This window comes from Cydia splendana, chromosome 27, assembly GCF_910591565.1.
Source record: "Cydia splendana chromosome 27, ilCydSple1.2, whole genome shotgun sequence".
Classification (NCBI taxonomy): Eukaryota; Metazoa; Arthropoda; class Insecta; order Lepidoptera; family Tortricidae; genus Cydia; species Cydia splendana.
The window spans coordinates 2425754-2442991 of record NC_085986.1 but is presented as its reverse complement, the minus strand read 5'-3'; the positions used below and the strand labels follow the sequence as shown (position 1 = coordinate 2442991).

General features: G+C 42.8%; 1 protein-coding gene across 1 annotated transcript in view; it reads left to right on the top strand.

The window, feature by feature from the left end:
• The window catches only part of LOC134803789 (ankyrin repeat domain-containing protein 50), an 88908-nt gene that overhangs the window by 63516 nt on the left and 8154 nt on the right, over positions 1-17238 (top strand). The window contains exons 29-38 of the mRNA XM_063776625.1: positions 729-912; positions 2225-2408; positions 3371-3440; positions 4586-4732; positions 5407-5490; positions 9054-9152; positions 11158-11267; positions 12173-12300; positions 13721-13896; positions 16357-16474. Coding sequence (XP_063632695.1) covers positions 729-912; positions 2225-2408; positions 3371-3440; positions 4586-4732; positions 5407-5490; positions 9054-9152; positions 11158-11267; positions 12173-12300; positions 13721-13896; positions 16357-16474 — 1300 coding nt within the window. The remainder of the gene's footprint in view (positions 1-728; positions 913-2224; positions 2409-3370; positions 3441-4585; positions 4733-5406; positions 5491-9053; positions 9153-11157; positions 11268-12172; positions 12301-13720; positions 13897-16356; positions 16475-17238) is intronic.

Genomic DNA, 17238 nt, shown 5'->3' with positions numbered 1-17238 from the left:
AGGTGGTATAGCAACAATATACATAAACGCAATATTACAATTTTCCATTAATCGAAACGGCCTCTAACGTGCATGCTGATGTCACGATGTATTTCCATTTTGTTAGAAGCGTTTCGTGAGTAAAGTGCGGGTGCCAGACTTTGACCATCATTTGTGACTTTTGTATTGCTTTAAGACGATGGGTCCCATACAGACATTTGATCGTCAAAACAAACCTGATCGATTGATACCATTGATAAAAAAATTGTCTAATACCCTATTGCGAGGTGTCTGTGATAGTCACATAAATATGACCGACCATGGGCGCCCTAAGGCCCACGCTCTGCTAATATTTAGAGACTACACATGTAGCCCATAATTGTTTTCCATCGTATTTTCTCGGAAACGTTCGTATTTGTCATGCTACTTCAGTCAACCTCAGTGCTTTTTGTGTGAACAAATGTGAACAAATAATTTGTACATTTTCGGGTAGTTATAACATTTATTGATTAACCAACCAAATACAAAACCGCCTGGATCTGTCACTGAACGACCTGACTTTACCTACATTATTTGATCATGTAATGTTTTCATCTACCCTCAACTGGCTTAAGAAGCCATTTGAGGGTAGATTTTGTTTACACTTTTTTTAAATACCTAAAGGTGCAGACTATAGATGGGGGTGTTTTAATTTTGGCGGAGTTTTCTGTTATGTAATGTTTGTATTTTAATGGAATTTTGTTTTGCAGGTCACATAGAAGTATGCGAAGCTCTTCTAGAAGCGGGTGCGAAAGTGGACGAAGCGGACAACGATGGCAAGGGAGCCCTAATGCTGGCCGCTCAGGAGGGACACACTGGTCTGGTCGAAGTGCTGGTCGACGATTGGTCCGCGCCGGTCGACCAGCGGGCTCATGATGGCAAGACCGCGCTCAGGTGAGTGAAACATATGACGTGGGCAGGAGAGAGCAAGGGAGCTTTAATGCTGGCAGCTCAGGAGGGACACACTGGTCTGGTCGAAGTGCTGGTCGACGATTGGTCCGCGCCGGTCGACCAGCGCGCTCATGATGGCAAGACCGCGCTCAGGTATGCCAAATTACTCTGGTTTGCTCAAGTAGTCGATACCCACCGAGTCGTCCAATCAGAACTCGATTTTCGCCAGATTGCCCAATAGAAACTCGGTTTCCATCGGTTTGCCTAACTCGACTCCCACCAGCTTTCCTAATTTGCGGCTGGTTTTCTGTCAGTTAAAAAGTAAAACTAGCAAAATTACTCCAGCTTGCCCGATAAGAACTATTCCCTCCGGCTTGCTTATTTTAAGCAAGAATAAACTTGTCCAGAATACCAACGAAATTGAACTGACCAAAATAAGGTTGACTATGATTGACTGGTAGAGAATGCCATTTACCATTAAGTCTGCCATTATTACATTTTTGTTTATATTTTGTGCTATAAAGTTTATATAAAATGAAATGAAGTGAAATATTTTTATTTCAAACATGAAGTCCATATAGGGTTAGGTAATACAATAACTTACATACATATATCTAGTGTCAGTATTATAAATAAGACAAAACAAACAAACATACAAAACATTTATAAGTATATTATTTTACTACTAGGGTAATTCGCCAATAACTGGCCGCCCTAAACTAAAAATGAATTCTATTCACCTATAAACAGAATTCATTTTAGTATAAGGCGGCTAGTTATTGAAGGCTGGCCAGTTATTGAAACCTTATACTAAAATGAGTTCTGTTTATAGGTGGATAGAATTCATTTGGTGGCCAATTACTAACGGTGGCCAGTTACTGGCGAAATACTTATTTTTTAGGGTTCCGTACCCAAAGGGTAAAACGGGACCCTATTACTAAGACTTCGCTGTCCGTCCGTCCGTCCGTCCGTCCGTCTGTCACCAGGCTGTATCTCACGAACCGTGATAGCTAGACAGTTGAAATTTTCACAGATGATGTATTTCTGTTGCCGCTATAACAATAAATACTAAAAACAGAATAAAATAAAGATTTAAATGGGGCTCCCATACAACAAACGTAATTTTTGACCAAAGTTAAGCAACGTCGGGAGTGGTCAGTATTTGGATGGGTGACCGTTTTTTTTTTTGCTTTTTTTTTTTGTTTTTTTTTTTTGCATTATGGTACGGAACCCTTCGTGCGCGAGTCCGACTCGCACTTGCCCGGTTTTTTTTATATATATAAATAAATAATCAAAAATATTTCATCTTCCACAGACTGGCGGCCCTAGAAGGCCACTTCGACACAGTACGCGCGTTATACCAACGCGGCGCCGATGCGGACGCCTTAGACGCCGACCGACGGAGCGCGTTATACGTCCTAGCGTTAGACAATCGTCTCGCTATGGCTAGATTCTTGCTAACAGAGTGTGGGGCGCGAGCGGACACTACAGATCTTGAGGTTAGTCACATTTGCCGCTAGATGTCGCTGTTTCATGCGCTGCAACGCGTTATCGGCAGTTTCCCGTAGATTGTATAAGCATTTACGGTTGAATCGATATGTACGCGGGAAAGACGCCGATCGTCGAAGCGCGTTATACGTTCTAGCATTAGACAATCGTCTGGCTATGGCTAGATTCTTGCTAACAGAGTGTGGTGCTCGCGCGGACACTACGGATCTTGAGGTTAGTCACATTTGCCGCTAGATGTCGCTTTTTCATGCAATGCATCGCGCTAATTAAAGTTTCTCGTAGTTTGTATAAGTATCGTAGTCCGTTTCGATGATACGATTAGGCCCACTTGCACCATTCCACTAACCCGGGGTTAAGCGGTTTAACCGTCAACCTAGTGTCAAATTTTACTGGTAACCATAGTAACTCCAGGTTTAACCGGTTAACCCCGGGTTAGTGGAATGGTGCACGTGGGCCTTAGACGCCGACCGCCGAAGCGCGTTATACGTTGTAGCTTTAGATGTCGCTGTTCCATGCGCTGTATCGCGCTAACGATACGAAAGAACGAAAATATTTAACAATGCTATTAAAAATTTAATTTATTTGTAACTGAAATATAGGTTGAATTCACACTAAATGTCTGCGTGATGTCTCACACTAGGTACATAATTATTATATATATGTATGTTTATTTATATATATTGAATTTGTATATACGTAGGTATATTTAAAATGTATATTTGTGTAAGTAAGTATAGTATCATAGTATGTAGTCTCGACTTGTGTCTATTCTCATATCCACTATTTACAATCCTGCACCAAACTCTGTTTAGCCCAATGGTTGACTGGTAGAGAGTGCCTCAAGGCGTTAAGTCCGCCATTTATACTCTTTTTGTGTAAATTTGTGCAATAAAGTTTAAATAAATAAAAAGGTAGCATATACCTAATTCTAATTTGGGTTCTTTTATTACAGGGTCGAACTCCGCTCCACGTGTCTGCGTGGCAAGGGCACGTCGACATGGTGAACTTACTCATAAAAGTCGGTGAGTACTCAATAAAGAGTTCAAAACTCACTATTCGCTGAATTTTACATCTTTCCTTAAGTTCTGTTATTTCGTTGACTATTCTATCAATGGCTGTGTCTGTCGTTTCGTATGGTAATCATTCGATTTTTAGTCTAAACTAGCTACCCGTTCTTCATCAAGAATCACTCTATTGATAGGTGAAAACCGCATGAAAATCCGTTCAATAGTTTTTGAGTTTATCGCGAACATACAAACAGATAGACGCGGCGGGGGACTTTGTTTTATAACTTGCACGGAGAACCGATGGCCATTGGGGCGGAAAGGTTCTCGAGTGGCGACCACGTACCGGAAGGCGCAGACCCCCCACAAGGTGGACTGACGACCTGGTAAAGGTCGCGGGACTCCGCTGGATGCGGGTGGCGCAAGACCGGTCATTGTTGCACTCTTTGGGTGCCGTTAAATTTTAATACAAACATTTTGCATAATTACATTTAACTACTTTTAAAACTCATAATAAACATAATGTATAGAAACAAAATCCATAATATTATTCGTTATAATAATTTAATTACAGAATGTTCTATAATCATAAAAACGTTGTTTATAACGATCATTAGGAATAATTTTACGCGACATCGGCCGGCGAAGCGCCAGAACCGACTTATTTTATAATAGTACTCTTTTTATTACCCTGTCAATCAAGAGAGGAGGCCTGTGCCCAGCAGTGGGCCGTGTATAGGCTGAATTATTATTATTATTTTGTCTGTCTCTTACAAATTCTCGGGACCATGGGGTCCCGGACATTTGGAAGGCGTGCGTGGTTTTTATGGAAAAAGAACGTTATGAGCATTAAATAGTATACAAAGTGATCATTATACTGATTGCCTGTTATGCAAATACATTACTATGCAACTGACTTATTATTCTTTCTGAAATTATGCAATTTGTTCTTATTCATTTTGTTTTTATACTAAATAATCATTTCTGCATTTCAAACTTATGCAATTCGTATTATGCAAAATGAAAATTCGAAAATAGTTGTTATTAAAAACATTACACACCCGGGGGGCCTATGTCCAGCAGTGGACGTCCTCTGGCTGATATGATGATGATGGTGATAACTTGCGTCGTGTATATGTTGCTAATGATTTTTACCATTTTAGGCGCAGCTGATGTAGATGGACGTGATAGATGTGGAAGAACAGCGCTGCACGCGGCGGCGTGGCGCGGCCGCGGCGCCGTGCTGGCGGCGCTGCTTGCACACGGCGCCGACACTGCTGCCGTTTGCACGCAAGGCGCTACTCCGTTAGGTAACACACTTTAGGTGGCCGTGAGAAGTGGTAGATGTAGATAATACACTTCAGGGGACTCGGGCGAAGACGGACGCGACAGATGTGGACGTACCACCCTTCACGCGGCGGCGCGGCCTCGGCGCCGCATACACAACACATACATAATTAGGCATTAAAACACTCGTGTGATCCTATTATGAAACCCACTTCGTTCGTCTCATAAACCCACACTCGAGTTTTAATGCCTTCCATTATGTAGCAGTCACATAAACTACTATTATGTGGCCGTGAGAAGCGGTAGATGTAGATTCAGGGTACCCTAACGTTGACGTATAGCGCGCACGCTAACAGCCCTGCATGTAGCGGCCCTGCTCGCACACGGCGCCGAGACAGCCGCTGTTTGCATGCAAGGCGCTACTCCGCTAGGTAAAATAGTGGCTCTGTGAGGTGTAGTGCTCGCGAACCTCCATTACTCCGACATTAAATAAACTAGATAGAGAAAGAAATTCCGTATAATTATCGAGTTTCTCACAAAATTTCACAAATAAAATAAATAAATATTAGGGGACATCTTACACAGATCAAGCTAGCCCCAAACTAAGCAAAGTTTGTAAGTAGGTTAAGATATTTGCAATTTTGTAAGTAGATTGTAAGCTTTTTGAAATGTGTTTTAAATAAAATGGTTGTTTCAGGTATCGCAGCTCAGGAGGGCCACGAAGAATGCGTTTTGTGGTTACTGCAGCACGGAGCGGACCCATTGCAAGCTGACCATTGCGGTAAGAGATACAATAGGGTATTTGATATTTTTTTTATGAATGGTATCAATCGATCAAGTTTGTTTTGAGGATCAAATGTCTGTATGGGACCCATCGTCTTAAAGCAATACAAAAGTCACAAATGATGGTCAAAGTCGCCAGACCGCCAACCCGCACTTTACTCACGAAACGCTTCTAACAAAATGGCAATACATCGTGGCGTCACGATGTAACGTTAGAAGCCGTTTCGATGTATGGAAAACAAGGAAATTGCTATTTTGTTGGTGAAATATTGCGTTTATTTATATTGTTGGTGTACAATATTTTTTTAATAAAATCTAAGGAATCGAATGGTACCATTATTTTTTTCATATTTGGAAATTATTATTATTATTTTTTTTAACTGAGGTCTCGTATTTTTTTATTATTCCCATGTTTTTTAAAGATTCCAATTTATTGTGATAAATTGCTCATTTTCTATCTATTTAACTAGATTTAGTTATACAATTCAACATGTACAACCCTCTAGCTCCGACCCCAGTACAGTGCCCGCGCAAGGTGTACCCACGATTGATGCAGGTCTTCATAGTTTGCCTGCATTGAAAAAGAATGTCCGGGTGTTGAAGCACATCCCCAAAGGCGCGAGGAACCTTGCTGCAGGCAAATTGGCAAAATTGGTCGATGCGTGTCTCCGGACTAATGAGGTTAACGATTGGTTCGCTTTTCTGTCATTTCCTTTTACCGCGCTGAGGGTGCCTGAGGGCGGGACGGCCAGATCTTTGACCTCAAAGGTTAAGGAAAACATTGACAGTTCAAGTTTGTATTTTCCTGATACAGCCGGCCATCCTTGTACCGGTCAATAGAAGGCAAGGTTCATGATGGAGATTTGAGAGGGGCGGTTCGTCTCCTGTTGTCCGATTCTTCTCTTGCTCCGTCTAGTGCCGACACTCTGGAGGCTCTGAGGGCTAAGCACCCTGCACCTTCTAGACCACTTGATTTTCCGCCTGAGCCTGACCTAACGAGTCCTTTCCTTACAATATCAGTATCCGACGTTACTAACGCAATAGGTTCTTTTTACAATGGCTCTGCTGCCGGCATAGATGGCCTTCGCCCACAACATTTGAAGGAACTCACCTCGCTAAATGTGGGTGACAATGGATACAAACTTCTCGAGTCGCTTACTAAATTGTGTAATTTTCTTTTACGTGGCATGCTTAACCCCCAAGTCTGCCCTTATTTATATGGTGCGAGTTTATGCGCGTTAGAGAAAAAAGATGGAGGCGTAAGGCCCATTGCAATAGGTACAACCTTACGTCGACTCGTTGCTAAGTTGGGTTGCCGTTCGGTAAAGGATGAGATGGCAGCGTATTTTCAGCCGCGTCAAATAGGTTTTGGCACTCCTTTAGGTTGTGAGGCGGCAATCCATGCGACTAGGCATTTTGCTGAGTCCCGTGAGAACAGCGATACCGTTATATTAAAGCTTGACGTCAAGAATGCATTTAATTCGGTAGAAAGAGATATAATATTGGAACAGGTAAAGACACGTGTTCCAACTTTGTATCCCTTTCTTTTCCAATGTTATTCCTCTCCAAGTAACCTGTTCTTTGGTGACAGCACGATCTCTTCACAGGTAGGTGCTCAACAAGGAGATCCGTTGGGTCCTCTGGTATTTTGTCTTGCGATACAGAATTGTATAACGACCTTGCAGTCACCATTGAACGTGTGGTACCTGGATGATGGCACTATTGGAGGAAGCCCTAATGTAGTCCTGGATGATGTAAGTAGGCTCTTACCTTACTTACAATCAATTGGGCTAGAGGTAAATTCCACAAAATGTGAGCTGTATCCATGTGGTACCTCAGCATTAGATTCCGTGCCTAACTTCCAGTCGGTTTTTCCAGGTCTCCGGCTGCTGAACAAAACTTCATTTTCCTTATTAGGAGCACCCATTTTTCCAGAGGGGGTGAGCTCGGCGGTCCGGGCTAAGACTCAGGCACTGGAGTCTGCTTTTGTACATTTCAAACACTTGTCGGCGCACGTTTCACTCATCCTTCTTCGAAACTGCTTTGCAATGCCTCGTGTGACATATATCTTGAGAACTGCACCGATTTGGAGGTTTGATCAGGATGTACAGGTGTTTGATCGTGTACTTCGACAGGGCTTAGAGGGTGTTTTGAATGTCAGCTTCGATGAACCACAGTGGCGCCAGGCATCACTTCCTGTTCGGTATGGGGGTCTGGGGGTACGTTGCATGCGTGACGTCGGGTTGGTGGCTTTCCTAGCATCATCTCATGCGGCATCAGGTCTTGCCACTAGAATTCTCTCCTTAAATGGTGGCAATATCTGTATTACATTTCTCACGGAGGCTCTTTCCGAGTGGTCGTGCCGCTTTGCAGGAGTTGAACGACCAGAAAACCCCTCTTCACAAAGACTTTGGGATGATATTCTGTGCCGTGAGTGGCATAAGGGCCTATTGGAGAGTGCTGTAGGGAAGGACGTTGCCAGGCTAAAGGCTGTTAGGGAACCTGAGTCCGGGGCATGGTTGCATGCCTTGCCGTCGCCACACTTGGGAACCTTAGTTGATAATGACACGTTACGGATGGCGGTAGCACTGAGAATTGGGGGCAAGGTGTGCGAGCCACATCAGTGTAAGTGCGGGGCAATGGTGGAGGCGGATGGTCACCACGGGCTAAGCTGCTTGCGGTGTGTGGGTAGGATACCTAGGCACTGTGCCATTAATGAATTAATAAGGCGAGCTTTGGTGTCGGCGAACGTCCCATGTATCATGGAGCCCCAGGGCCTAAGTCGTTTGGACGGCAAGAGATCGGATGGTCTTACACTTGTTCCTTGGGCGAAGGGCCGCAGCTTGCTTTGGGATGCCACGTGTGTGAGTACTTTTGCTCCCACTCATCTCACGCGCACGGTAAACAAGGCAGGTGCAGCGGCTGAAACTGCTGCTAGGTTGAAGCACAGCAAGTACGCGAACCTTGAACAGGTGTACGATTTTGTCCCGGTTGCCGTCGAGACGGCGGGGCCTTGGTGTGCCGAGGCCAAAGCCTTTATTAAGGATATAGGGCGACGCTTAAGGGATAGGGGCTGCGACCCTCGCTCTGGTTCTTTCCTTATCCAACAAATATCACTGGCCATTCAGCGGGGTAATGCCGCCAGTATTTTTGGCACATTTGATCCGGGAGACAACCAGAGTGGGGGGCAATATTTTATTTGTTAAGTTCGTTTTACTCATTCTTAGGTTTATTTTAGTTTATAATTTGTATGTTTAATCTATTGTAATCTAAATGTTTTTAATAATTAAAATTATTATTACTAGCCTATATATAGTAATGTTTCTTATACGTGTGCGGAAATACTGAAGATGATTAAAGCGAGCATGCAAATATTTAAGATGGAAATTGACTTTTTAATTGCTTTCGACATTTTGTAACCTCCTAAGTCCTTGCGTTCCCACTTGACACATGTGCTCGGCGAGAATAGGGATGCCAGCCTCATATCTCTATTGTACCTCGCTGCGCTCGAACATCAATCCCTAATTTCCCGGCGTGTAGTAATGAATGGTTGTTGCGCAGGGCGCACGCCGGCCACGGTGGCGTGGCGCGCGGGGCACGCGCACATCAGCCGCCTGCTCGAGCGGGCCGCGCCCGCGCTGCTGCCTGAACACAACACCAGTAAGTATATACGTACATACCGGGTGTTTCCTGTAACACGGGCAAATAATTAAACCATATATGCATGTATGTAAACACTTTATTGTACATAAGATAGGTTAAATTACAATGAAACAATTTATACATATATAATGTACAAAGGCGAACTTATCCCTATAAGGGATCTCTTCGAGTCAACCTTTGAGCAATTGAAAGTAAATGAGTTAAATAAACCATGATAAAAAAACCGGGCAAGTGCGAGTCGGACTCGCGCACGAAGGGTTCCGTACCATAATGCAAAAAAAAACGAAAAAAAAGCAAAAAAAAAACTGTCACCCATCCAAGTACTGACCACTCCCGACGTTGCTTAACTTTGGTCAAAAATCACGTTTGTTGTATGGGAGCCCCATTTAAATCTTTATTTTATTTTGTTTTTAGTATTTGTTGTTATAGCGGCAACAGAAATACATCATCTGTGAAAATTTCAACTGTCTAGCTATCACGGTTCGTGAGATACAGCCTGGTGACAGACGGACGGACGGACGGACGGACGGACAGCGAAGTCTTAGTAATAGGGTCCCGTTTTACCCTTTGGGTACGGAACCCTAAAAACGAACACTGTGTACAAAAAAGTAAACCAAGAATTTAAGTAACTACCCATGTGTAAGTAAAGTAGTGTAGTATACTCGTATTGTACTCCTCAAACGATATAAATTTTGATTAAAAACTTTTAAAAATTATGAAATCTTTAGATTTTATCTTTTACATACATATTAAATATTATTTTCAATGTACGCTAACATCTGTGTGTGTTTCTTGTAGTATGTAGAAATATACTAGTACAATCGCCTGCGCTCGCACCCTTAGGGCGATACTCGTTTTAACGCCTTGCAGGTAGCCAGGTAGGGTTGCAAGTAGGGCATGCAGTACCGATCCCGGTACCAAGAATTTCATTTCCCGGTTCTGGGCATGGCCGGAACCGGGATTCCCGGTTCTTCCCGGTTCTCAAGGCATCTTTTGATTACTTTTAAGAAATTGTTTGTGTTAGCGTACAATCTTTATGAATGACTTATTTTCATATAAATAATGCATAAGAATGACTAAATGACTTATTTTATTATAAACAACACTTAATTGGCGTTCAAACCCATTTTACGAAATTAACTGGCACACTTTGCCTCCGCCTGGGCCGAGCCACACGGCCGTAGCGTAGTCGATGCACTCAGCACTATGACGGCACGGCCTGCCTGCACGAATGCCTACTTTACTTTAGGTTGTCGGGTTATTTGGGTTCCCTGTTCCATAGCATCATTATTAAATGTTATATAATGTCCCGAGCTAAAGTACTAAAACATTACTACTATTGAAATGGGAATAAATAGTCATACGATGAGAACCGGGAAGTACCGGTTCCGGGTCTCCAGTACCGGTTCTTTTGACACTATAAAATTCCCGGGAATTCCCGGGAATATGAGAACCGGGATTTCCCGGGAGCATGCCCTAGTTGCAAGGATTAAGGCAATTTTTTCTTAACTGGAACACCGCGAGCGCAGGCGATTGTACCTATACACGAGTATCTTTTAACAATTGAACATATTTTGACACCATATTTATTTAGACACGTGGTAAGAATGAGTGAAAGAAGGCTAACAAAGAGAGTGTATAAGGGAGAAGTGGAAGTGGGAGTTGGAAGGGGTATTAGACCTCGGCGGACTTTCTCTGATCAGATCGGGGAAATCCTGAAGAAAGGCCAGGTCAAGAGCACCCTAAACCGGCGAGCGTGGATGAGGAATGTTATGAAAGTGAAGGAAGCGAAAGAGGTATGTCAGGATCGTAGCAAGTGGAAATCCGTGGTCTCTGCCTACCCCTCCGGGAAATAGGCGTGATTATATGTATGCATGTATGGTATGTATACGTATATTTTGACATTAGGACTATAAAATCTTCCGACGATTGGTCACAGATGTGGACGAATTTCTAATTTCTAGGGTAAATATTTCCTTTATACATCTCATAAATTTTACAGAAGATTCTCCGGAATACAAGCGTCGCAGCACACACAGCAACTCGACGAAATCGTCCGCCGGCTCCACAAGAGACCACGAGCCGCCTCCCGATCTCACACATCATGAGAAGGTTAATCAATTACTTATACTAGTAGTTCGCCCCGAACTGAGAACTCGCGGTTCGCCAAAAAGATCAATTGAATGCAGTGCAACTTAGTCGTCAAAGGATCGTGCGATTTATTGCAAGATCTGTGGAGCCCTTATTGATAAATTTAAGTCACCATAGAGATTAAAATAAACTGTATCTGTGGTAAGCCGTAATCTTTCTTGTGAAATGTCAAATACTAATATTATGTATATTTTATTTCGTTTTTATCTTGCTAATTATTATATATATAATTAGCAAGATATAAATTAAGGAACAATATTAAAAATGTGTAAACCGAGCACTTTCATTTGATACCAAACTCGGCGATACTTTCTTGCAATTAAATTGACCAGAATAGCAAGACCCCTCACAAATAGCATTTTAGCATTTTAAGCTTTTCTAGCTCAATAACCTCTTGATCGAGCCTGCTCAATATTTAATGACTAAAATATAATGCCCTCAACTATACGTTCACCCAATTTCATTTAATTAAATTACATTTAAGATCTTACCCAAAATTAAAATAACGCCAACCAGTGAGTTACGATCTTTATAAGAACCATTTAGATATGCAATTAAAAAAAAAATCGAACATGAGCGAGTCGGACTCGCCCACCGAGGGTTTCGTACTTTTTAGTAGGTATTTGTTGTTGCCGCTAACTGTCACGCTAACTATCACGGTTCATGAGAGACAGCCTGGTGACAGACAGACAGACGGACAGTGGAGACTTAGTAATAGGGTCCCGTTTTTACCCTTTGGGTACGGAACCCTAATATCCGGATGACAGATGCTACGAAAATCAGCAACTCTAAACAATGATTGTCTTCTTGGCTAGGCCCTTGATTTTATTGCTCGAAATCTCGCTAACACTTCTATTTTTTTACAGCCGAATCGAGCAAATCTATCGCTCTCTTTCGCGCAACAGGTCGCACGCTGCGGCCGCAGCAGGCGTGAGAAAGAGAGGGAAAACGTGATACCCGAACATCATGCGGTCGAAAAGGATTCTAAACTTAGGTAAAATATAAAAAACAATACACACAAATCAAGAAAATAATATTACTATAAAAGTGCGAAAAATAGGTAATTCGCACGTGTATCGTATATATAAATATAAATTAATATTATAGGACATTATTACACAAATTGTCTAAGTCCCACAGTAAGCTCAATAAGGGGTCATCCATTAATTACGTCACACCAATTTCTAGGTTTTTTTACCCCTCCCCCCTCCTTGTCACACTTGGTCACATTTGGCAAACCCCTCCCCCCTGGTGTGATGTCACATTTCTTCAACGAAATCGGCAATTATTTATTTAATATTTTATCAAAATATTTTTGACAAAAGAAATATTAGTATATAATATATAGATAATAGAAATAAAATTTAACTAATAAAAACGATTATCATTTCAAAAACTTTTTACTGTATAGCGAATAAAATAATTTAAATAAATTTTCGGTTACTGATGAAGTTAAAAGTGACGTCACAACGTTTGTGACTCCCCCGTCCCCCTTGTCACAATATGTCACATTTTCTTGACCCCTCCCTCCCCCTAAACGTGTGATGTAATTAATGGATGACCCCTAAGGCTTGTGTTGTGGGTACTCAGACAACGAAATATATAATATATACACACTATATACTACACACACATGACATGACTGACATGTAATATGTAATATTTAAAATATTATAAATAAATGACTATGACTATGACTATACAGATTTATAAATACTTAAATACATAGAAAACACCCAAGACTCGGGAACAAATATCTTTGTTCATCACACAAATAAATGCCCTTACTGGGATTCGAACCCGGGACCATCGGCTTCACAGGCAGGGTCACTACCCACTAGGCCAGACTGGTCAAACACAACAACGTATAACGTTATACAGTACATATGACCCTTTAAATTTTCGACGTAGTTACGTAATGTGCTTATTATAGCACCTGGTGTCGTAATGTAGCACCAGATGTACTGTAAAATAAACTATGCTAGAAAACAGGCGGTTTTATCGCTAAAGAGCGATCTCTTCCATACAAACTTTGTATGTTAATTTTAATGTTCTTCCTCGCGTTGTCCCGGCATTTTGCCACGGCTCATGGGAGCCTGGGGTCCGCTTGGCAACTAATTCCAAGAATTGGTGTAGGCACTAGTTCTTACGAAAGCGACTGCCATAGGATCTCCCAAGCCAGAGGGTAAACTAGGCCTTATTGGGATTAGTCCGGTTTCCTCACGATGTTTTCCTTCACCGAAAAGCGACTGGTAAATATCAAATGATATTTCGTACATAAGTTCCGAAAAATTCATTAGTACGAGCCGGGGTTTGAACCCGCGACCTCTGGATTGAAAGTCGCACGCTCTTACCGCTAGGCCACCAGCTCCTTCTTAATTTTAATGTTATTAATATAATATTTTTTCATATAGGAGTTACGCAGCCAACGAACGAGACGCCGACCTACGCGGCTACGCGTGCGAGCGAGACAGACGACGCGACGAGCGACACGGCTACCCGTGCGACAGAGACAACATGAGTCCGCTCTACGCCTCCCCACCACGGAGCCCTATCAGCGACATTTGTAGCCCCACACAACCCACACATGGTAAGTACTCGCGTGCGAGCGAGACAGACGACGCGACGAGCGACACGGGTACCCGTGCGACAGAGACAACATGAGTCCGCTCTACGCCTCTCCTCCACGGAGCCCTATCAGCGACATTTGTAGCCCCACACAACCCACACATGGTAAGTACTCGCGTGCGAGCGAGACAGACGACGCGACGAGCGCCACGGGTACCCGTGCGACAGAGACAACATGAGTCCGCTCTACGCCTCTCCTCCACGGAGCCCTATCAGCGACATTTGTAGCCCCACACAACCCACACATGGTAAGTGCTCGCGTGCGAGCGAGACAGACGACGCGACGAGCGCCACGGGTACCCGTGCGACAGAGACAGCATGAGTCCGCTCTACGCCTCTCCTCCACGGAGCCCTATCAGCGACATTTGTAGCCCCACACAACCCACACATGGTAAGTACTCGCGTGCGAGCGAGACAGACGACGCGACGAGCGCCACGGGTACCCGTGCGACAGAGACAACATGAGTCCGCTCTACGCCTCTCCTCCACGGAGCCGTATCAGCGACATTTGTAGCCCCACACAACCCACACATGGTAAGTGCTCGCGTGCGAGCGAGACAGACGACGCGACGAGCGCCACGGGTACCCGTGCGACGGAGACAACATGAGTCCGCTCTACGCCTCTCCTCCACGGAGCCCTATCAGCGACATTTGTAGCCCCACACATGGTAAGTGAACTGTAGTACCTACATGAATCTGTCAAGAGATGGCGCCACCTCCGAGTTAGATTGCCATAGAAGTTAGGATCCTATAGAAGTGGTATAACACTTACGCAATGCGACACTATGATTGGCCGAATTTATTTGTTGCCCACCATAATACATACTAAATTTACGGTGGGTATAAAAAAAATGTGAGACTGTGACAAGGACAAACAATAATAGCGCTTTCGCTGCTACTCCTACTGAAAGATACATAAGACTATCCCGTTCTGTCAGTTCCCCCCACCACTCATGCCTGATCCAGTTAAATACTAGATTCATGTAGATCGCGCTAACGTAAACACCAATTAAAATATTTTCATAATAGTATTTTATACAATCGTGATATAATGGAGAGCTTTTCAGTCGAGTACCGTGTTAAGGCCACGAAGCTTGCTGAGTTGCCTAAGCGAGGTACGAGATTGAAAAGCTTGATTATATCACTATTGTCATAGAGAAAAAAAATACAGAGAGTTCTCACTCTATACATCAGTTTTAGTACCAAAAAGACTATTATTATCGTAGTCGACATCTAGCGTCAAGTAACGGAAGTATTAGTACTGCTACTTGACAATAGATGTAGCACCGACCGAAAAGTCTAATGCTCAACAAATATCAGCTAATATTATAACCGGATTAACTGGAAGTATATTTAGTAGACTGGTAATATTGTAATATTAGTTGTAAATTGTTGAGAACTACACTTTTCGTCAGTCGCGACACACGTGACATCTATTATCGAGTAGCAGTACTGACTACGCTACAAGGTATTCGAATAGAACTGGAATGTGGTTTTCATACAAACCAGCCAAGTGCGAGTCGGACTCGCGCACGAAGGGTTTGCACGTATCACGTTTGCTATATGGGAGCCCCACTTAAATATTTATTTTATTCTGTTTTTAGTATTTGTAAAATTTCAACTGCTAGACAGTTGAAATTACAAAACTATCACGGTTCTTGAGATACAGCCTGGTGACAGACAGACGGAAGGACGGACAGCGGAGTCTTAGTAATAGGGTCCCGTTTTTACCCTTTGGGTACGGAACCCTAAAAACTATTGGTCTGGAAGTACTTATAAATAAATAAATATAATAGGACAATTTTTACATACATCACAGTAAGCTCAATAAGGCTTGTGTTGTGGGTAATAGACGACGATATATATAATATACACATATATATAAATATTTATATACATAGAAAACATCCATAACTCAGGAACAAATATTTATGATGAACACACAAATAAATGCCCTTACCAGGATTCGAACCCGGGCCCTCCTGCTTCGTAGGCAGGGTCACTACTTATATATATATTTTTTTTACGTACAATATATATACAGTGATACTACTAAACGAAATTATTAACTAGCTTAAATCTAAAATAGGCCCTTTAGGCATTGTACCAAGGATGCTGGCGGCATTTCCTCGCTGTATCGCAATGCTGATACGTTGTGCGAGGTAGCCGCCAGCTCTTCGGTCACCAGTTACGTCAACCAGACGCTTCGCGATTTCTGCAAACAACTTATGCGCGCTGGGACCCCATGGACCTAGAGTTTCAACTCCAAATGGTACTCTCTACCGAGGCTCTTATATTTGTTATGTTTTAAAATTTCGGCGCATTCCGCCGCCCCGCCCGCTTTTACATTAGTCCGTTGGAGGTGGGACGGTGCCAGTGTGTCTACGCTTTATATTTATAATACATATTTTGTTTTTCGCAGGCTCTCAACCTCCAAGCCTGACAGCTCAGCCGGTGGTGACAGACACACACTTCAACCGCGACACACATATGCGAATCATACTGGGGCGAGACACGAAACCGCCGCAAGAGCGAGATAGGTGAGTGAAATTATTGATATATCCATATACTTCTGTTTTTTATTGAAAATTTTACAAAAAAAATACAATATTTAGTACCTTAAGAGTCCATCAACGTGCACACTAGCGCCACAGCTAAATAATCGTGATTATTTAAATTTAACGAAAGATAATGAAAAAAAGGGGGCCGCTACGTACTGTGTTTTGTATTTAAGTACCTTTTGAATACATCAAACTAGTTTATATGTTGCTGGATTCGTCAATCTATGCGTCCAAAGTTAAAACGGCCGTTTTTGTTTTGAGTTCCTAGATCGACGAAACCAGCAACATAAAAACTAGTCTGATGTATTCAAAAGGTACTTAAAAACAAAATACAGTACGTAGCGGCCCCCTTTTTAGGATTCCGTACCCAAAGGGTAAAAACGGGACCCTATTACTAAGACTCCGCTGTCCGTCCGTCCGTCCGTCCGTCCGTCCGTCCGTCTGTCTGTCACCAGGCTGTATCTCATGAACCGTGATAGCTAGGCAGTTGAAATTTTCACAGATGATGTATTTCTGTTGCCGCTATAACAACAAATAGTACTAAAAAGTACGGAACCCTCGGTGGGCGAGTCCGACTCGCACTTGCCCGGTTTTTTCAATATCTTTCGTTAAATTTAAATACTTTTGATTATTTAGCTGTGGCGCTAGTGTGCACGTTGCTGGGCTCTTAATCTAATATCTCGCCAAACTGTGAGACAGTTTGTTGGCTGTGCGCTCTAAACTAATCTTAAGCTAAATAGGTA